Here is a 22,992-nt window from a genome sequence, read left to right as displayed (position 1 = left end):
TTCTGTCCAAAACATTCTTTTTAATGGAAGTAGAATTACCTTTTTGAGCTTGATGATGGCCTCCCTGGTCTCCGAGTCGGTGCTGAGCTCAAACATCCCCAGACCGTCTCCGTCCGTCAGTCGGTAGTTGACCATCCCGTTGTCACCCATGTCGGGGTCCTTGGCCTTGACACGGCCCACCTCCTCACCCTCGACTTTGTCCTCCGGCACGGCCATGGAGTACACGCCTGCAGGGAGGGGTGACACCAGAGTCCGATCGGATCGTGGTTTGTTAAATAAGATATGCGATGGGTGGATCGATGGGGCCGGTAGATAGTTGAATCGATGGGTAGATGATGAGATGGATGCTCTTTGTCTCGGGCTCCGCCCTTTCCTGCAGGGCCAATACTCGCTCATTTGTATTCCCCTTGCCTCTCGGTTGCCCTCGTTCCACTTCCAAATCTCGGCATGTGTTCTTACCTCCCTCCTCCCTCCTTCGTCCTATTTCTCTCATGTTTACCTCCACCAGCAAAACATTCATTTGGGTTTTATTCATACGGAAGATCAACACTCTCATAGTGTGGCATTACTAGCGGGATAAGGTGCTAACTTGACTATTTCCCGAGCACGGAAATCATCTTTTCAGGTCAGGATGTATTTTGTACGGCTGGATGGCGGTGCGTTTCGTTTCATTTTCCAGGGCGACAAGCTCGACGAGCTGCGGTGGCAGCTCACAAAAGGAGTTTGTCGAGTAATTGATACGTGCCAACAACGATCCGACGGATCAAGAGCAAAAGAAATTCTTCTTTTTCAGAGCTTTTTACTTGGGCTTTTGTTATCGCCCGTCTAGCTGAATTGTATAAAAGTCAAGTCTCAATGCTTGTTCTAAAAGAGAAATAATGACGGTGACGGGAAGAGAAACCGGAAAGTGGGTGATATTTTTATTTAACAAAAGAAAGAGGCAGAAAAATCCTTTATGATTGTCGGGGGGGAGAGGGTATTTTCATTTTTTAGCTCCACTGCCTCTCTCAAAGTGCTAAATATGTAATCAGCGTCCTCATTGGCGCCATCTGGAATATTCTTTTCACAGGTGCTCCCGCTCGTACTTTCCAGATGCTCCGACTGGTGATAAGTGTACACTGTAACTGCGTGGCGGTTTTTACGGCTGCTTTTCATGTCGCACTTTATCGCGCACAGAAGCGAATTTGGTGACATGTGTATTCATGATAAATCCAAAGTAAAAAAGTGACATGCACTCACTCTGCGGAAACTTGGGTGGGTTGTCGTTGACGTCGGTGAGTGTGATTTTGACTTCGGTGGTCCCGGACAGGCCGCCCATGTGGCCGCCCATGTCCTTGGCTTGGATCACCACATCATAATCCTGCCGGGCCTCGCGGTCCATGTTGGGCAGCGCCGTGCGAATGATGCCTGCAGGTGTGGAGATGCGCTTTGAGAGGTCAACTTTTACAATCAAGCGGTTGACACGGGAGGCAATGGAAAATATCTCAAGGGTCCCCCCAAAACAAACTTTTTACAAATTATCCAGGAAATGTCAATAAAGATACACATGTTCCCTATAAGGGACAGGTGAAAAGAATCCTGAAAAAAAATCTGAAAATATCCAAAAGTCAATTAGCTGGCCTGGCACCGGGGGGGTCCAAGCGGAGGGGGGGAGTGCCCCTGTGGCACGCCCCTCTAGGTCCGCCAGTGCTTCTCGGTAGAATTCATCCGATTGCGACCAAATATAAACCAGATGAAGTCGACAAATAGGTAAATGACCAAGTTTTCATTGCGGAATATGAGTGGAACATAGTGACAAATTTGGACTCAGCCTCAAGCTTCAATATCATTTGTTGAACCAGAACAGACTCATCCAACAGAATCAATTTAGAAATTTGAATCAGGTTTGGCAGACAGATGGACCGTGTTAAATTGCCAAGCTACTGAGTTTTTATCGGTATGTGGGCGAAGCCTGGCAATAAAGTTTGGTAGGAACCCTCTCGGTGAATTTATCGATTTCAACCAGGTATACTGCACGGATGAACGATGCTAAATTGCCAACCTAATTATTTTTATTCACGGTGTGTGGGCGGAGCATGGCAACAAATAAGACTTCAGCTTCTGTCATACCTCACCAGACTCCTTCCTGCTACCAAATTTGAAATCGATGTACTAGACAGATGGGCAATACTTAAGAGGAATGTTTTTGACTTTGGACCATGGGATGCGTCCAGGACAAGTTGACAAATTTGGACGATGGCGCCTCCATAAACGAAGCGTTAAAACTGTTACTCGGCTCCTGTTGTAACTGAACAGACTTTTCCAAGGCAGTTCAATAGTTAGCACATTCAAACCAGGTGTACTAGACAGATGGTTCCCACTAAAGTGCCAAGCTTTTCACCACCATGTGTGGGCGAAGCATGGTGCCAACGTTTGACGAGTCGCCGTGAAAAACGAAGCTCGACTAATTCAGTTTTATTCATTACTTCGTTCTAGGATGACGAATGGAAAAAAGCAGGATTATTCTACTGAGTGCCAATCCACTTGATGCCTCGTTCCAGCGGTGAGGAAGTGATTGGATGTTTGATTCTTCACGTCTTACCCGGGGAACCAGGCCACAGCCGCATGATCTCATAGCAATGGTTGACGTGACCTCCAGAAATCAAGTGTGAGATTATTTTTCTATATTTCAAACACTGATAATCTGCTGATGTGTGTTGAAGTTTTTATGGTCACGTCGGGCCAGCTGTGTGTGCATGTGCATGTGTGACAGCACGCAAAGCTGATAATCTCCAAACCAATTAGAAATGTGAGCTTTGGATGCGCGCCAGTCAAATGGCCGACACCGCTCTGATTAGCTCAGATTTACTCTGCGCAAATCCACCTTCGAAAACCCGCCGCCACGGCAACCGCCTCTCGTCCCTCCCCCCGACTCCCACCAACTTGATGTTTCTCTGTGTGAAGCACTGTCATCTCCACTCTGCGTGACCCCCGCACATCCATCCTGTTATCACCTCGTGCTGTCCAAATGCCAGGGCCAGGACTCAGTAACCACCAAACTGAGTGCTCTATTTTTTTTTCCTCACCACTTTGGCGTCATTATATAACAGTTATCTTTCTTTCTTTATGTTTGCAAAAAAATTGGAGTCATTTGAAAATTCAAACTCTGCAACCTTCTCACCTGTTTGAGGCTCCACTGAGAAGTACGGTTGTCCCTGCAGGATGCTGTACACCAAGCGGGCGCTGTTTCCGTACGTGGGGTCGTCGGCGTCGGTGGCCGTGACCTGCATCACCGACGTACCTGCCAAGCAAAAACCCAGTTTGACTTCGTTCACCCAAAAAAAAGGAGTGGTTCTGCACAGCCAGGAAACGAGGAGCGCTTGGCACCGTTTGCATGGTGAGCACGTCGACCGACGCGCAGCGAGCGGGACCGCTCGGCTGTCTTTGTTAGTCTGCACGCTGCTGTTTTAGCGGCACGCTACGCTGCGGTATTCAAACCTCACTGAGGAATGAAAGAATTTGGATTCCAAGCAGATAGGACGTGGCAAGAGAAACCTGGAGGCTCATGTGAAGGCCTAAATTTACTTTGAAAGCCTGAATTGAAATCATATTTGGAACCCTTCACCCTGGTTACAGCCCTACTTTTGAAACCTCAGGGTTAGCTTAGGGTTTTAATTTAGCTAACCTTGGCTCAAACCCCTTCTTGAACCATCATTGAAAATCATTGCTCATGCCTGACTCGAGTGTTCAAGTTTCAAGCGGGCCGACCATCTTGAAACGAAATCGCTCAAACGTCCTTTCTCTGGAACGGCCGGCCGCAATTTCAGCGGCGTTAAGAGTCCCCGTGACCACAACCAATCCGGACCCGAGAGTCTATCAATATCGGAAGCTCTTAGTCTGGAGAGCCGCAGCCGCTTGATTCCTTTTAATGTACAGGCTAATGGCGCGGTTGTGTAGCCTGGCTTCCTGTGCTCGGGTTACCGTGACAATCGATCATTCCCGAGAAAGAACGAGCATGATGAGCTCCGGCAAATACTTCATTAACGCGCGCCACTCACTTGCTAGCTTTTGGACGTTGACCTTTGAGGAAGTGTTTGTTTTACTCACCGACGTTGGACATTTCGGGCACCCTGGCGTAGTAGGGCCCGTGCAGGAACTCCGGCGGGTTGTCGTTGATGTCCTGCACCTTGACGATGAACTCTGAGGGCGGCTCCAGAGGCTTGTTGGTATCTCGGTCCACCGCCTGCGCCGTCAGCGTGTACTGAGCCTGCTCCTCGCGGTCCAGCGTCTTGGTGGCATGGATGTTGCCCGTCTTGTCGTCGATGACAAAGATGGTTCCCGCGCCCTCGCCCGACAGGATGTACTTGATGTTGCCGTTGCCCGAGTCCACGTCGGAGTGGAGCTGCGGGAGAAAATCATATCACGTGCTGAGTGGAAGATGCTAAGACAGACTTTTGTGTATGTGTTTTGGAAAGAAGGGAGATATTTAACGGTGACATGTTCTCAGTTCTATTAAGTTCTTGTTCTTTTACAAGCTCTGGAGCGTGAAATATGACGCTCCCTCCATGTCATCTCACTTGTTTTGATTGATTCGGTTGTTGAGACTCGATGCCACCAATCACCACCCCATGCACTAAACTTCAATTTTTTTTTTTTTTTTTCTAACCACAGTTTGTTTCTTTTCTTTCAGGCAACTTATACGATCCAATCACTGAAGCAGCAGATTCGGACATGACAGTAAGTACCTCAGTTGTGCATAAAAATCCATTAAACAGTGATCCAAGTTACAAAACTTATTATATATCGCAAAATGCAGAAATATCCATCAGACAAAATCATTGCCATATAAATCAGCACAATATAAATCGCCGGAATTTGTCGCAGTTATAAAAGTTGAAATCAATGACGAGAATAGATTTCGCCCGCCACCCCACTTGCCCTCATTGGCATGTTTGTTGTCAGCGGCTCAACTCACCCTTCCCACCAGAACTGGATCTGGTCCCGTGTACTCCTCAATGACAAAGAACTGATTCCAGACCCATCCTCTTTTGGACCTGTGCAGCACCTGACCTTCCTTGCCCACCCTGGGTCGGTGTCTGTGCATCGACGTGTGACCTGCACACACACATTGCCACAAATGTTTTCTTTCCAATCGGGATCAGCGCCAAGATGTGTGGGTTGCAAGAAAACACGTCAATGGAAATCCCAGTTGGACATCAGAGTGAGAAAATGTGTGTGTGGGTGGCAAATGTAGTGTTTTAATGACAAAACAATGGGAAAGTACCCCCCTCCCCTCCCGCTTCAGCAACAAATGTATTATTTTAACGCCAACATGTCGCACCTGCATGTCTATGTCTGTGGGGGCGATGACCGAAGGAGTCGTGCCCTCTCCGACTCGCCGTTGCTAGGCTACAAAGGGCGCAGAGTCCCGCTAACACCAGGAACGCCCTCAGCATCATCATCGTCATGGAAGCCGACCCTCTCTCTCTCTCTCTTGTTCCTCTCAGTGGAGCTCAGCCCCCACTGAGGTGACTTCCTGTTTGGCGAAGGGAATGTTGGGAGTTTGATTTCACGCGGGACAGTTGTCGGCGTCGTTTTCTCCTCCGATCCTCCGAGCCTGGAAGCAAACAAAATGTTGGAAATTCCAATGATGCTCAGTGTAAAGAAAGATTTCCTGTCTGATGTTCGGCAGCCTTATTATGTGACTCGCCTTTAATTAGCCAATCAAGGCTATCAGGAAATGAATTAGCTTGAATTCATTTGAACAGTTGTTGAATCACTTATTGCCAAAGAAACTTTTCCCTTCCATTGGGGTCAAGCCAAACACTTCCTCTCTATAAGGCGTTCTGGGGTCATTTCATTGGCCCCCTGCTTGATCACATGATCAGCCAAGCAGGTAGCACCAACAATTAATCCTACCTGGGCTCAGGACTGGCTAATTACGCCTGACACTTGATGGATGGGACTTGTTGGAGAGGTATGTTTTAGGGAGGGGGGGGGGGGGATAACCTTGAAAGCAAGAATGTTCTATTAATGACATTTCAAGCTTATTGTGCACCGACTAGAAAAGGCAATTAATTGTATGAAGGCTAACGAAAGAGAAGAAAATAAGCCTTTATTGTCGAGCAAATTTCCACGCCAAACTGAGTCATTTCTTAAAGCCCAAACTGTTAATAAAACATCAAGAATCCCACCAACTTATTTTAATGGATGCAAACTGTGCAGAATCTCAGTCGGCTGTCAAAGGATCACCAGTGTGTCAGCGTCAATTAAGCGTCAACCAGTCCAAACATTGAAATTGACCAAACATTGCAGCGATGTTCTTATTTTGCTTGGCTGCCCCTCATCTGTTATTTAGAAGCAATGTGCCGCTCTGATAGAGAAACACGATATCTTATAAAGAAGAGGGGCAACAGTGTGACCCTCCAAATATGAAACTTGATAGCACCACTGTTGAATTTAATCTGTTTTCTCTGAGGACAAAAACATGACAGGAACATTTTGTCACACATTTTGGAACAGGTTGGTTTTACCTACTATTGTGAAATTTGGTGCATATGAAAAGACCCACAAAAAAAAAAATGCCATTATAATTGGAAGCTGCCATTTTGTGTCCTGTTCATAACATTTTTGAAGCATATCTACTAGACAGGTGAACAACTTTCAATTGCAAATATAAGTTTGCACGGCATGTGGGCCGAACATGACGGCAAAATTTGACGAGGTGCTATAAAACAAACTTTTGTGGCACTGCTCAGATTCCGCGCGGGGGGGTGCGCACAAAGGCACATTCGTTTAATTTACCATTTTGATGTATTTATTTCCTCCTCAGACTTGGCCAGAGGTGCAAGAAAGAGCTGGCTGTGCAGCAAATGAGATAACGACTCCCTCGGGTGAGTAAGCCCTCTTTCACCCTCCTACTTCCTGTGTCTGAACACATGACTCAAGAGTCGCATTAGAACAATAGACAAAGTGTGTGTGTCTGTATATATTTATATACGTGTGTGTCCCTCGGGTGGCGAGAGTCACGGGTTGGCCGAGACGTTTGTGATTCATTGGCTAACATTAGACTCCACGCTGTTTTGGGAGTTTGGAGGGGGGGTTGCGACCTCACTAACTGACACCACATGTGTCCGAACAAAGCTGGAAATTCACACGCCACTGTTTAAGCGACACGATTACATTTCAGGGTCAAGTGCGGGGGGTTGCCCAAAGTGTGCCTCAGCCCCCCATGTGCCAGATTTACGATGTCACGGCAAGCCGGTTTAATAAATACGCATTTTAAGTATTTTAAAATACTTCCCTGTAAGATTAAATGATATAAAAGTGCTTTTTTGCCAACTTGCTTTCTTCAGGTAAGTGGGCTGCATACACAAGGATTATACTGTCTACATGTGCTGATCCACCATTTGTGTTTAAATAACTATTGTATAATGCATAAAAGGGACATACAAGCTACTTTCATTAGGCTTTTTACATTATTTGTTAGCATTAAGCTAAGCAGATTTGTTCTAAGTGAGTGGTTGTTTTAAATACACATCGTGTAATTAATCAGTTTAAATGAGGTTAATAATGATCATTTTCCCTTGTTAACATTGAATATTTAGCACCAGTCCTGAAAGTAGTGCATTTTTTTTAAAAAGACCACTGAAATGCAAATTTTTGTCATTACCATTTCCCGATCCAGACGCGAACTCGGACTCAAACCTCCTCACCAGATGTGAGCTCTATTTTCTCCTGTGTTTATCCCACGGATGAAATACAAACAAAAACAAAACGAGGTCATGTGAGGGTTATAATGAGATTTTCTGTTACTGTAGAGGGAAAAAAGTCTCTTTCCAAAGCAAATCTCTCGAGTTTGTCTATAAGGCTGCAGATGCACAAAGCTGTAGAATTTATTTCGATTTTGTACCTCCAGAACTTTTACTTCGCTTGATCGGACACGATGTGAAAAAAATAGGAGTGATGGAGAGGGGTGTGGCCAATCAGAGAGCAGGAAAAATTAGACACGCTTTGCGTATTGAGAAGATTTCACCCAAAATTTATTTCCTGTCACATTTACCATTTGAATCCATGAGGGACATCATCCTTTCATTATTTGTCCTTTATAGTGTGACTTCTATTTTTCTTTTTGTTTCTCGCAATCTCATGGATTCTCGTTTTTATACGTGTGGGTTCTCCAGGACTGTACTCTTGATGTTTTCATTTTCTGTGTTCTTAGAGACGCTTATTTGTTACTCACGCACACCCACACATAAGAGTTCACCCAGGGTGACTCATTTGCATGGAAGTCGAGTAAAAGCTTGAAATTTGGTACACAATTTAGTGCGAAACTTAACGCCTAATTGCTTTTCAATTGGGTGACCAGTTGTGTGTGTCCGTGTGTGCGCGTCTTGCCATCCAAAAAAAGCTTCTAAGCGTTCTCAGCAGTCATGTAAATTAGTATTAATGACCTACTAGCGCCACTGAAACACCAAGTTAGTGTGTTTGTGTGTAAGCATATGTACAGTACAGGTGTCCATGACTGTATGTGTGTGTTACATTGTGTGTGAGCATTTGCGCGTGTGTATTTATCTGATCAGCACTGAGCCATTTGTGCAACTCAAGTGCTAATTAGCGCCTACAAGCCTCCAGCGTTTGCAGGCACAGTCACACATGACGAGTGTAGTACTACATTAGCGTGATGAATGTAAATGTCATGTGGTCGCACAACAATCCGCTTTGCTAGGCCGTTTGATTCATGTTTGTGGAGTCGCCCACGCTTTGATGCACGTTCCGCGTCATTGAGCCGCTCGCTCGCAATCTTTTATCTTTCGCCTGGTCTATTGTCATTTACTCGTGTTTTTGGATTGCCATTTTGTCCTTGTCTGTTGACAGTGCGGTTGCACCTTCTTCTGTTCTTTTTTGATGCCTTTGCCGTTACCGATTATCATAAATTCTTTATCTCCGGCATAGAATGACTTAGATTAGTGCTGTAGTGATGAGCTTACGATGTCACGATGAACAGGTGTTATACTGCCCCCAGGTGGAAAGGCAGGCACACGAGAAGGAGCAGCACAATGGCTGTTGAATTTGTCACAAAAACTTTCTATTCATTTAAATGTAAAATAATTTGAGATACGAATGCTTTGTGTTACGATTGTGGTCACGGAACTGATTCCACTCATATCTCAAGGCGGTACCACATAATCCGAAAATGTATTGACGAATAAAATCTTATCTTGTCCGAGCAATGCCATTAGCTTTCTTTGCCTGGCAAAAACCAGCTAGCTTAATGCTAAAACACAAACCGAACGGCCATATCTTCTGCTTGTAAGCATTTTTTTTGTTTTGCAACACTGCTCAATGGAACGCAGAACGATTAATCAGAATCATTTGGAAGTTTATCTGTTTTTCTTGTACAAGAACATCGTGATTGTGACTCAACTGCGCGAGCAGCCTCATGTTCTCAATTATGTGGACATCATTTAAAACAATGAATGTTCTGTTCCAATTACCCCTTCACAAACATCCAAATGCGTATCCCGAGCTTCCTCTCTACCCGATTTGTCCTCTTTTCGGAATTCCAGAAATTTTCAATGGCCGTCCAAATGAGATGCACCCAAGCCGGAGGGGCGAAACAAAGCCGTCGCCGATTAGCCCGTCGACCGACGCTTTTGGCGCACTTTAACGACTTTCCCCACCGTTTAGCCCTTTTAATTACCATTCGCTAATCTCCAATGTTCAATTTAAAATGGGGAAAGAGGGTATTGGTTTGCGCTAATGCCACAGCCGTGGTCATTATTGACTCAAATAGAAACTCGGAGGGCACCCTCAATTAACTGGCATCTTAATGAATACTCCTCACGCCTTCACTTCGGCTCCATATTTCTTCATTTATCTGGCTTTCCTTCGCTCTTTCTTCTTCTCTGTCACAGCTCAGTAGTGTCTGCAATGGCAATTACTGACTCGCAGTTGAAATGACACAATAATTGACTGTTGCACTACCTTACCGTACATGCTGCAAAGTGAATATTAATAATCATAGGCTGCTGATTTGCTTTTGTTTCCCCCCCCAGCCTCTCGTGTATTATTATGGATCTAAATTAAGGTTTGAGATGCTCTCAAGTAGGGCGGTTGTTTCAAGGAAGCATTAGGGTTTAAATGTAAGATTTAAAGGCATTGTTGGGGTTTGAAACTCAGGTTATGATGTTAAATTTGAGTTTAAATATAGTTTTTAAATCTAGGGTTTGAAAAAGAGTCAATATTACACTTTCAAATGAGGGTTAGGGGTCGTGGGCCAAACAAAGCTCAGTAAGAAAATATGTATGATTGATCATCAGAGACTAAAAAAAGTTTTATTTATAAAAAAAAAACCAGAAACATTGTCCAAAAAGCTCATTCCAGAAATGGGGGAAAAAAATACGGCTACAAGCGAGCAAAAAGTGTTAAGTAACAAATGTAGTCGGAGAGTTACTTCAGCAATGGCAACAGTCTAAATGAGATGGAAGATCAACGTTAAAAAAAAAAAAAAAGTATCCAAGAGGCAAGACCGGCAGTCCTACTTAAAGTTCAGAATTAATACCGGTTGACTTGCAGCCAGTAACCTGATTTACATAATAAGCAGGCTTGTAATTGAGCCAATGATGCTATCAACACACTAAACCCAACTTACTGGATATGACCCAAGCATTAAAAAGGCAAGGCTTTGGAAATAGTTTTGGAGAGGGGAGAAAAAAACACCCGGGGCTTCCACTAATACAGTACAACCATTACATTTAGAGGGCGGGACTGCTGATTTTGAATTTCAAGCCTGTTTTTAGGGTTCCTCTAAAATTCCCGAAAGTGCTCTGCAGCTGCTAACGGACGACTCTGAGGAGGTCATGGGCGAGGTTGCCCTGTCTGCCTCTGCTTTCTTTAATCCAAAATCGAGAAGCAAGCAGAGCAACCTGTTCCGACAAACCACACCAGCACTCTGTAGCGTGTTGAAAAGAAATCAAGTAGCTCCCTGTGTCCCTTTAGGACATCTGGGCGCGTGAGAGCGAGAGAGACAGACCGAAAGAGAGAGAGACTGTAAGAGTGTGTGTGAGATTGAGTCAACGTGTGTGTTTATTTGTGTGACAGTGTGTGTCCACGTGTATGTGTGTGTTTTGCCCAAAGGGAAACGTCTGGAAACGATTTGAGCCTAAAGGAAAAATAAAATGCTTGGGATTCTTTTGGGGGACAATCGGCCGCAGAGAGAAACCAAATGATGACTAAAAAGAGGCCAGACCTGAGGAAAATCAAATATTTCTTCTTGTCTCTCTCCCCTTGTGTGTGTCTCGAAGTGCATGTGGTTACACAGTGGAAGAAACGCTGGCTCAGCGTATAAAGAGGTGGTGATTCTTGGCAAAGGGGAATCAAACTCTTGACATTTCCGTGTTCAGTGGTCCTCCACGCCACAAGGGGGCATTACTTTTGTTTAGCGCACAGCTCATAAAAAAAGAAATGTCATTAAGCGTCGTTAAAAGGCAGGTGGTAGGAAGGAAGGAAGGAAAGGAAGGAAGGAAGGAAAAGAGAGAAAATACAGGCTTTGTTGTCCAGCTCGGCCAAACATGCGTGTCCAAGGACTGTGGAGTAAAGATATTAAATATGAAACATGAGTGAGATATCAAAGAGGAAGCTGCAACGCAACGTTGAAATCCTCTTTCCCCCCCCCAAGCCCTCCATTCTTCCCCTCAGTGACTTAATCCTCAGAGGCTTACATTTGTTGTTTGTGTGTGCGTTCGTCTATCTGACATATTTGAATATTCCCCGCCTCCATACGTGCCCCCCCCCACACACAATTATTCCGAACGTTGCTTCTGGGGAATTTGTGTGATTTGATAAAAAAGAGAGAAGTCAAACTAGCAAAAAAAAAAAGCAATAATATAAAATAATTTCAAATAATATTTTTCCAATTTCGTCTTTCATATCAAATAGAAAAGGCTGTCAAATGAATGATTTCTGATTCAAAATATACCCAAGAACAAAATGGACCATTTCTTCCTAAAGGCGGATTAAAATGTGTTGATTCTGAACGTTTCAAATCTCAAGTTTCCACAAATGCAGCCTTACCTCTCCAAAGGAAAAGTTTGCAAAGTTCAGTCACATTTGTAAAGGGTTTAAAACGTCAGAATGTTTATTTAACTTGTCTGGGTTTTTAGGCAGCAAACAACTTTTGCAGCCGAGCAGAGCAAAGTGTAATTTATTCCCCTTTTGTGTGTCGGCGCACCTTTAAAAAGCTGGCCACGGCTTTTTATTGATGTGTGCTCTCCTGTATCTCACTGCCGATCAGTCAGCCCCGCAGGCTAATCAATACCAGTAAAGGGCATTAAAACTCGGCCTGCTGCCGTTTTTCTGCGAATCTCCGCCCTCGCCGGCTAATACCTGCCGCTTATCACACCTGCCAGACACCCGTCACTGTCACTATTTGACCCAAAAAAACATAAATGTGTGACTCTTGCAAGGCTACATGCTAATATTTGACTATACTCAGCGGCCACTTCATTAGGGACACACACACGCAACTGTACATTGAAATAAACGGTGGATCTTTTTGACATTTTGATTCACGAGCCAAAGTTTTAGACGGTGTGAACGTCATTCGTCTTTTCCGTTTTCCAGCCTGAACTTGAAGGATTAGAACGCGTGGTTTTGAAATCGGCTCGTCAGCCTGCCAGCCTCTGATAAGCGCTTTCAGGATCGATTAGATCTACCTTTTTAATCTATTCAACTCTTCTAGGCCATTGGGGGAAGGGAGGGGGGTGGATGCTTCAAGCAGTTGTGGTGGGTGCGATATGCATGAGTTTCAGAAGGCCTGACCAGAAGGCAAATGTCTTATTTTTTGAACATGAGATCATATAAAATGTGTTTTTACAAGTTCTCTCGAAGACGTCGCTGTAGGCCAGCCAAACAAATAATTTTCCGCTGAAGCATGGAAAGAAGGTGGATGGTGCAAAAAAGTGAGAAGGAAAAAGGGTATTAGGAAAAGGTGCCATTTTGGTTTTAAAAAAACAAAAAACATTTTAGGATCATTTTGGATGTTTCCAGGATTAGCTTGCTCTATAAACTTTGTTGGATTGCTGTAAAATTAGAACAACCTTTAAAGGTCATTGCGGTCCAAAACCAAAAAGTTTTTGCGGATATTCCAGCATGGCTTCCTGAGATTTTTTTTGGGTGGGGGGCCAAATGATGATGATAAACCTCAAATTCCATTTGGCTATATCAAACTATCTTGCTCATACTCTATATGGTGAGTTTTTGCTTATGGGAAATCCTTTAGATTGACACCGAGCAAATTTGCACTTCATGCTCCGCCTTGAAAAAAAGAAAATAAAAAAAGAAAATGGCCTCCTTTCAGCTGTCGCTTTGACTCGCCCTCCGTGTGAGGGAGGAAGCACGTTTAACGGAATGCTAAGCAGGCGAGCCGTGTCAACGTCAATTCACAGGCCTTTTGAATCAACACACGCTCGCACACAGAACGGAAGGGTCAAAACTGGCAGCACCCACCTTTAGCTCATTACCGGCGTCACATCCAATGAAAGTCCTCTCGGCGCCGCAATCAGCCTGTGGAGAGAAGAAGAAGAGATTTAACCTTTTGCCTTTAAAAAGTACAATACGTCTTCGTCTTGTTCACTTGTCACCATAAATAAAAAACATTAGCCGGAGCCTGCGCACGTACGTCTAAAAATAACAACTCGCTGTCAAAGCTCTGCTGCTAGTAATTTGCAAAGGGAAAAACAACAAAATTGAATAGGCTAAGCAGGAGCGGCGGCGGCAGCAGCAGGCTGACGGTGCACCAGCGGAGAACCGGTTAGAGTCTTTTAAATTGTTGTCGGTGTCGCTGTTGACTGGCGCGTATCGTGCGTCAAAACAAGCGAACACCGGTTCGCGCATGACTGCGGATGCTGAAATGCAACACAAGTATATTTAATTCATGTGCGCCCACAAATAAATTTGCAGAGACGTTTTCGGTGCCGCTCGGCAGCTTTTGACCCGAAACCAAAAACGTTTTGAATATTAAATTTTACGTCTCTGACATGTACAGAGTACGACTTATTTTTTGAATCATCTTTGTGATATATGCTTATTTCTGATTTCCTATTTTAAACAATTTTAGCTCATGACATAAAATGACTCACTCACTCACTCACTCACTCACTCACTCACTCACTCACTCACTCACTCACTCACTCACTCACTCACTCACTCACTCACTCACTCACTCACTCACTCACTCACTCACTCACTCACTCACTCACTCACATGACATAGTACACAAAAATTAAAAAGACACGACAACTTCAAATTAAAAGCTAACACAACTGACATCAATATTCGTTTCGTCTATTGCGACAATACAGTGCCTGTGTCGTCTTATAGTGATGGAGGTCTAACAAAAGCCGTTTCTAATATCGTTATTATATGTGACGGCGCCCCCATCAGTCAGCTCTTTGCGAGACGCCCTCGAGCGAGTGGCTTAACCTCAAATCTCGCAGGAGTTCGGCGAAGGAACTGAGCGCTTCTCTGAGAGAGAGAGAGAGCGTGATTTGCTCAAACAGTGAAAAAACCCTAAAGGGGTGAGAGCCTGCTTTAATAACTGACAAACTTTTTTATTGTCAGTTGCACAGTATCAGTACAACCCTCTCTTGAGAGTTTTTTTCTCTATTGTGAATTTAAACAAATACTTAATTGATTAATCGGTCATCAGAATTTTTCTAAACCTTTGAAATACGGGAATCGCCTAAAAAATCCAGATTTGTCAGGCCCCAGTTTTTATTTTACATTTGGTTGCTTGTTTCAATCATCAATAACTTTTTTGATTTTTAAAACTATCTGAAATTGGAATTATAAAACATATTTCGCCTCAGAAGTGGCAGCTTGTAACTCGAAAAACTTGTAAGTTGGGGCACTTGTAACTCTGTATTTACGTAAGTGCTAGCCAAATGTCATTCAGTCAGTTGCTCCCTTGAACGGAGCGACTATACACGATACAAGCACAAATCACTCCAGAGTGGCCATGCTTTGGAAAAGCAGAATAATTAAGTGGGCACAATCGATTTCGCCCTCGCTCACTGTGTTGCGTGACATGGCGAGACAAGCGTGTCAATACCATAATAGTGTGTGATGCATGAATTAAAGCATATCGATTTTCATTTTTATTTTTTTCTTGATGGGGTGCCACCTCGCGTCACGCTGGAGTTTGATGGCATATGCACGGCCGCAGCCTTTAGAACATGAACACGTTTTGTATTGATTTAGTTCCACCAAATCTATTTTCTTCCTCTAGTGGTGAGTGAGACAAGGCCAGAGCTCAAGTCAGATGATAAAAGCAACAAGGCTGAGAAATATTGTCTGAAAAACAGTGGATAACAACAATAACTATATTTTAGCAAATATAAAAATTTGGCTTATCGGACCTTTGTGTTACGATAAATTGACACATCTCTTTTTATACGTGGGCGTTTACGGCATTATAGCTTGAACAGTCCGTAGCAAAGGATCAAGTATTTACGAGTATATACGAGTATTTATGAGGCCAAGTCTTACAGATGGTTTGTGGAAGCAAATGCAGGAAAGGGAAAAAAAAAAAAATGGTCCATGGTCAAGGCATAGGCTGATGATGTCATCAATCCCAGGGTCTCCATTTAGAAACGGCAGATTTTAATCCGCGGGAGCATAATTTGTTTGGATAGAGCTCAGTTGGGGGACTATAATCAGAATAATTATTCTGGTCTCACTCCAGCCTCGGGCCTTTTAGCTAATGACAGCTCCGACGCTCATGGCGAAGCTTTCAAGCTGTCGGAACGCGTGTGAAAAAGTGTGTATGATGTGTGTGTGTGTGTGTGTGTGTGTGTGTATGATGTTTGTGTCTGCATCATCTGCGCATATTAGAAAAATATTACTGGAAAAACATGACGTTTCTAGATGATTTTTTTATTTTGCCCCTCGGGAATCACATTTATCACATAAGCTAACATAAACTTTAACGCTGATCTTAAAAAGCATCACTAAGATTCCACCTTAAATAAGTATGAAAACAAAAACATCATCGTCCGTCCTCATATTTGTGTATTTTTAGTATCTCCTGCTTAGTGAACATCCTTCATCTTCCTTTTCCCTTCCTCCTCCTCCTCGTCCTCCTCTTCCACTCAACCTCACCTGACTCGGCGTGGTGTTTAGTGACTATTAAGTGTGCATCCATCCATCCATCCTTCCTTCCTTCCTTCCTTCCTCCTCTTCCACCTACTTTTTCCCTCTCATCCTAACCTGACTCAGTGTGCTGTTTAGTGACTATTATTCATGCTCAGACGCGCTCCTACGCTCTCTCCAGACAGCAGAACCTCTATTTTTATTTTTTTTTTGCTACTACTTCTCAATGTGAAGTCTTGCAGTCGGCCAGTTTTAAAATAGCAGCGTGTGGTTGAAAGTGTTTTCTTTTTTTTTTCCCGTCTGACTGCGAAAATACCCTAAATGTCTGATTTTGACAATAAAAACATGGAGCTTTCTTGGATCAGCTCAAACTCTACAAAATGCACAACTATATGAAGACCTTGACCTTCCAAAGAACCAGGAGGCGCTATGACCCTCCTAATTATCCATCCATTAATTTCTTGTATCTATTCAATTCATGGGAACCCATCCAACATTCTGATAATCATGCATAATCTCAATTTTTTCTCCCCCCCCGTCAGGCCTCATTCATGTGCTCATCTATGCACATAATATTACATCTTCATATAAAGCAGCTCCAAGACAATCCTCTTTACTTCACCGGCCGCTAAGCTCTTTAGCATCTCACTGCTATGACCACTGTGCAAACTTTGCCTGTATTCAGAATTGGTCACTCATTCCCTACTCTATAATCGCTATGTAGGGATTTTTCATATATATACAGTAGTGGACTATATCAAATGAGAATTATGTTTTGTATTCACAAGAACATTTCTTTTGCCTTCGTAAAGTTAGTTTGAAATTATGTTAACATACAACACCTAACACCATAGACATGCTAACAACTAGCGATGTTGGATATTGGAGCACAAACAATACCCGATTACAATGTAACAACAGGCATAGATTCTTTATCCTTTGCAAAATTAGACCAGTATTATTTGCTGAAACTCTTCTACGCTTCCGTCTCAATGTCTGAATTCTACTGCCCCCAGGTGGCCAACTGAATTGCAGCAAAAAAAGTATGCCATTTTTTCCCCAGTCTATTAAATTGTCAACACTGTAGATTTGACAAAAAGTGCTTTTTGTGTATTAGAAAACACAAAACAAATCTTGTTTTTCTGGGCGGGAGGCTGAAATTGATTTATTACATTTCCATTTAGTTTGCTTGTAAAAGATAAATCGACACACCAGTAGTTTCAGTTAGTGGTCATGGAATGAAGTGAAATTGTTTCGAAAGGCACAACTGTATAAGAAAAAATAATTTTAAGCAACCAATCATGACTTGCGTAATTTTGAGCCAGTATTTTCAATCTGGGAGCACACAGGTCCATTTCCCACCTTGAGAATGATGACAAACACACACACACACTGACAAACACACACACACCCAAACTATCACATTAATGCTGCGGGGTGGCCGGAGCTCCATTATTTCTCTGAAGAGCTTTTTCAATTCCATGGCTGATGCTTGAGGGATTGTGTGTGTGTGTATTTATTTGTGGATGTGTGTGGTGTGCATTTAGATATTTGTGTGTGTATTTTTGTGCATTTAGATGAATACATAGAGACAGATATGACAATGTGGGTGGCCCAAAATGGCACCGTAAACCATTTACGGGAGCCAACCATGAGTTTTATCTGGCATCTTTACTTAGCATCGAAGCATTCAGTGGAAATGTGAGGCTAAGCTTACTCACTGACTAGCCCACTATATTGCCATTTTTAACTGACCAATAATTGTTCACTAAAACATTCTTTGAGGTCATATACTCATTTCAACAGCACTACAAAATGGCGACTCACTCTATAGTGCACTATACACAGGCTGAGATTGTTGGTGAGTTTTTTTTTTTTTTTTGCGGCCATTCCCTTCTGGCCGTGATAAAGCTAATTGATTACGGCCACCACTTCGTTCTAACTCCCATCGATCCGGTTAGAGGCAGCCGCGGTGGAATAGTTCCTTGATTCTCCTCATCCCCACCCGCAAGATGACTGTCATCGCCTCGGTGCAAAAACATCTCGGCTAGTATGCTACTGTTTAAGTCGAGGTGAAGGTATGGGACACTACATTAGGTACACGAATGCCGTCCAATACAAAGCTGGTCAGTTTGCAGGGTTCTGGATTTTTTTTGTGGAAAAATTCGGAGTTATACTACTTTCCAAGTAGGTTTGTGCAAATACTTTTGGTGGAATTCCACGTAAATGACTAAGAGTCGAACTCTGCTATTATTCCAGTTTAGTAAATAAAGGCTTTTTTTTTTTTTTGATGGCGCAGTGCTTGCCAACTAAGCAGCGATGCAATATCAGGGCAGGAAGAAGAGGAAATGGGCTGACGGAGCTCATGTGCTGACTTGTCTTTTTTGTTTTAAACGAGCAAACCGCAACAAACAGCAGAACAATTAACTTTATTGATGATTTTCTCAGGTGGGCCCTTTTTTTTTTATTTCCTCTTCCCCGCTTTCCGTTATGCTTCCTTCCTCGCGCACACGCACACACCCACACAATGCAGCAATCACACAGTCCAGCAGCTTTCCCGCCTGCTGTGTTCTTCTACTTTTACCTCCGAATCAATTTGCTGTCAGGTTACAAGTGTGTCCTCCAGCAGGGGTCGTGACCTCCACCTGCTAACTCCCATCCCCTTGCTTGAATTAAAAGCCTGCATCGCATTACACACACACGCAGACCGCACATTGTATTACCTAGGCGCGGACAAAGAAACCCAATCGGGCTTTTAAGGTACATTTCGAGTGTGCTTGCGGTAGCGCTTGCACAGCGACATGGACGGATGGATGGGTGAAAGCATACCGGGGAGATGCGAGGGTGGAAAGGGAGACGACTAAAAATAAAACGTGTGGGCTCGCAGAGACACCCGGGGTGTAGATCAATTCGGAACACTCAGCCGAGTAAAGGACTCAACGGTGTCGAGCAGGACATATTTTTGTCGGCGCAGTAGGAGGAGCCGTCTGATTTTTCTGGTTTGAACTTTGAGTTCGGTAAAGACTGGGAAGCACGGAAAGTCCTGTGTAACAGCTAGCATATTGCTTTTGTTTGCTCATGATGATGATCATTTGCTTTCTAAAAGGCAAAACTTGAAACTCAATCCGGATAAAAAAAATAATAATTCAACTTCCAACTGTTGCCATCCCGTCTGCATTAAATCCTCCATTGTCCAGCTAGTACAACCCCGTGTTCAGATAATAGTTTTTATGTTGGCGGCGAAATGAGAAATTAGCTATAATGACATAGTCATTGTTTGAGAATGTCGACACGGCGTTAATGGCTTTTTTTTCTTTCAGCCAGTCAAGTAAAAAGGAATTGTTTTCCTACGCCGTAAATGATATCGTCAAATCATCATCGACCAACGTCTAAAACATAAAATTCAGTGTGAATGCTTTGCTATAAACATAATCATAATTGGTCATCTCCGCTCTTGACAATGCTGCACCGTGAGAGATACGATATATCATAATATTCTAACTTAGACAAGAGACAAAATTGAAGCCGAGAAAGAAACTTCAACTTGACAGACATAAGTAGAGTTGCCGGGTCAGGCCGCTCCATTTCCATTTGTCGAATGAATACTGTGCCAAGAGAGATAATGACATATCGATATTTGTGCCACCCCTGCTACCTAGATGGGAGGCAAGATTGAGGCTGAGAATGGGCCGGGCCATCCTTAAATAGGAGCGTGTCCATCCTAATGACTCTCTTCAATGATTTTAATAATGAAGTGTGAATCCGATGATGCTGAGACAAAGCCAGATAGTTCAGCTGTATTGATCGCCGCGATGCTTCGGTAGACACGCTACAAATTTTGCCCCCCGGGAATCCTGGTCGATGATTGCAACCTGCAACCTGACCTGAGCCACGAGCCAATTGCCAGACTTTGCAGGCTTCCCAACTCAAGTGTGACTTTTAGCCAAAGTGGGAATTCATCCCCAAAGAATCAGCTCCCTCCGATGGGATGAAAACATATTACAGGTGACCATGACTCAGGGGTCAGTCTCAACATCTCTCTTGGCTGAGTGTCCTTGAACACAACATGCACCCTCCCACTCCCGCCCACCTCGGGCAGGTCAGTCAGCATTTTGCACGGCGCCACCACCAGACAGAAAGTTAGGAACGTCGCACATTTAGGAGACCTGACCAGGATTTCAATCAAAGGAATTTTTCGACTACCAACACCTTAAATAAATTCTGTCAAGTGTAAAGTTAATACTTGAAAATTTTACATTAAATGAAATTAACAGCAGAAATAACACTATCTGAATTTTTAAAAAAATGTTTTACTATAGAATGCACATACAATTTAAGGGTTAGTTGCAACACAAATTGCGGGTGAAAATAAATCAAAGAAACAATGATTACTGGCATTCCACTGAGCTTGTTGTCATCATTTTCTGATCAAATTTGTGCTCGTAAATTCTAATGAACAACATTTTAGCAAAAGGAAAGGAGGGAGCACATGTGGCTATTTTCCAACAGTCGGGCATCTGGCGAGTATTTGCCACTGATCTATCACAGCCCGCGGCTCTTAAAATAACAAAACAACAGATGCATGCTCACTTTCATATCAAGCCGCTTATTACGTCTGCAAGATTTTTAACCATGCGTCCAAGCGTCCAGCCAGCCGTCAATCCATCACGACCGCACGAGCCGCTCTCTTTAGCTCCCTGGATGCCTTTTAGGCCTGTCATTGGCAAGCGACCTGCATTATCGGACTGACTCGGAATGGAGATTTAGATAAGAGGAAAGTGGCGGCAGAATACCAAGAGCTCTTGCAGGAGGCTAGTGAAAAGCCCTGGGGGAAATCGATGGGGGTGGGGGGCTGCAGGGTTAGGCAACAGTGATCGAAATAAGACTTGCAAGGGCGGAATTTGACTCGTCCAGGTACCACTGTATTTAAAAAAAAAAAAAATCTCTTACACCAGGTGCTAACTAGTTGAAAAAAAATCACAGTCAGGCCACGTGCTAGCTTAGTCATAAATAAGACAAACAAAAGCCTTTTCGGGTCTTTGGTGAGGCGAGGGTCTGCCCTTTGCGATCGATGGCCTCAAAGTGTTGTGGACTGATTAGAAACGAAAGCACGGGGTCAAAGCAATCTCAACGCTCGCCCGTCCCTTTTTAAAAGGTGCACCGTCAACAAGTCTGGCTAATCGCCATTAGCGTTAAAGGGTCGAGGGTCGAGGAAGTGTTTCAGCAGCCTATCCTGTATCTGTACTGTACTTTGGAGAAGAGCTGGCAAAAGTACTCCATGCACAAAAATATGTCCGAGAAATTAATACTCAAAGTATTTATTTACCTCTGACTGAACTGCTTTTTGAGCAAAGTGGTTTGCCATTGAAGCCACTGTCATGTGGATATTTCAAAAGCCTCCAGCTGCTCCTGCTTATATAGCGGCAGCTTCCAAAAGCCAAGCTGAAGTCTCCACGTCAGCAAATATCCCAAATCCCTTTGTGGGCATGCACTGCTGCATTTTAAATACTGCCTTAAACAATACTTTTTTTTTTTTAACACTGTTGTTCCTTCACCCTCTCAAGTATCCCAACATGGCGAGCTTTAAAGACCTCGAATATCTCCAAAGCATTTCATCACATTTCCGACATATAACAGAGAAACGTAATAGTCGTATTGATCAGTTGCGCTGTTGTATATCAGCGAATGTCACAACACGCATCTGCAGCGAGCGGCCGTCTCCTGAGTGCCATTCGTCAAAGGTCAGACGCTATTGGTCACCGTGACAACCAACAGGAAAGAGACTGAAAAGAACGACGACACACATTTACATCACACTCTGCTCTTTTGTTAGCCATTTATTGTCAGTGTGTGTGAAAGCCTGCACTGTAACACACACACATGTAGTAGTGTAGTTAGCGCAATTGTCCTTTTTACTGCATGTGTGATGTAAATGAGCCTCCCTTGCCATACTTTCTCTCCGACCCAGACGACCTGCTAGTTTACGGCATCCGTCCCCCCTGTTTAACATGACGGCAAAAAGTTTTTATGAGGGCGGACAGGACAAGACCACCCGGACTTTAGTGGTACGGGTGGAGACGAAAGTGATGTCATGTTTTGTCACACTGGGACCGATTCCGAGCATTTATTTCTATGTGGCACCACTGTGTTTTATTGAGGGGGTTGTTGTGACTTTGTGGGGACATTTCCATACGTAAAAGGCAATGTTGGCGCTACTCGTATTGGCTACGACAGTGATGCGGCAACATTCCAGATATGGCTCTTTAAAAGAGTCTTAAGATGTAACTAGCTGTGTTCTGATAAAAAAAAAAAAAAAAAATAGTAGCTATCATGGGTGAATAAACCATAACTTGTTGAGTCATGCATCCATCCAATAATTTCCCTCCTGATAGCTATGTCAATGTGTCTTGTCCAGAAATGGTCATTCAGGACAGGTATGCCCTTTGAATCGATGCCAAGGTAGAAGAAAAAAAACTCACACAAGGCTATCGGTAAACGCTAGGCTCCTTCCCTGCAACTAGCAATTCTGCATTCAATAAAACAGGCAAGCGAGCTTGCGAGGTGAATACCAATATGCGAATAAACGTCAAGGCCCCCAGAGAGAACGCGGAGAAAACCAAACATGACGGAACGGCGGTGAGAGGAGAAAGATGCAAACTGCAACCTCATCCATCACAGACGCAGAGGAGGTTAAAGATTTTTTCTTTTCAGTAACTCGCAGCTTGTCCATCCTATTCAAACTCAGTAGCAACAGAAAATTACCTTAGCTTAGCTAACTTAACATCTAACCTACCCGACTGATTACAGACTGACTTCCTTTCTTATCTATGTATTGTAAAACTCCCTTGTCGCTTTCAAATG

General features: G+C 43.6%; 1 protein-coding gene across 1 annotated transcript in view; it reads right to left on the bottom strand.

Annotated features, from left to right (window-relative positions):
- The window catches only part of cdh11 (cadherin 11, type 2, OB-cadherin (osteoblast)), a 45,156-nt gene that overhangs the window by 8,319 nt on the left and 13,845 nt on the right, over positions 1-22,992 (bottom strand). The window contains exons 2-8 of the mRNA XM_088385952.1: positions 13,489-13,545; positions 5,321-5,596; positions 4,955-5,094; positions 4,087-4,381; positions 3,161-3,280; positions 1,240-1,407; positions 40-227 (exon numbers count right to left, since the gene is read on the bottom strand). Coding sequence (XP_088242078.1) covers positions 40-227; positions 1,240-1,407; positions 3,161-3,280; positions 4,087-4,381; positions 4,955-5,094; positions 5,321-5,447 — 1,038 coding nt within the window. The 5' untranslated portion in view covers positions 5,448-5,596; positions 13,489-13,545. The remainder of the gene's footprint in view (positions 1-39; positions 228-1,239; positions 1,408-3,160; positions 3,281-4,086; positions 4,382-4,954; positions 5,095-5,320; positions 5,597-13,488; positions 13,546-22,992) is intronic.

This window comes from Syngnathus floridae, chromosome 9 (genome assembly GCF_059516105.1).
Source record: "Syngnathus floridae isolate MCC-2025c chromosome 9, RoL_Sflo_1.0, whole genome shotgun sequence".
NCBI lineage: Eukaryota > Metazoa > Chordata > Actinopteri > Syngnathiformes > Syngnathidae > Syngnathus > Syngnathus floridae.
The sequence above is the reverse complement of the archived record's forward strand: the minus strand, read 5'-3'. Positions and strand labels throughout refer to the sequence as shown.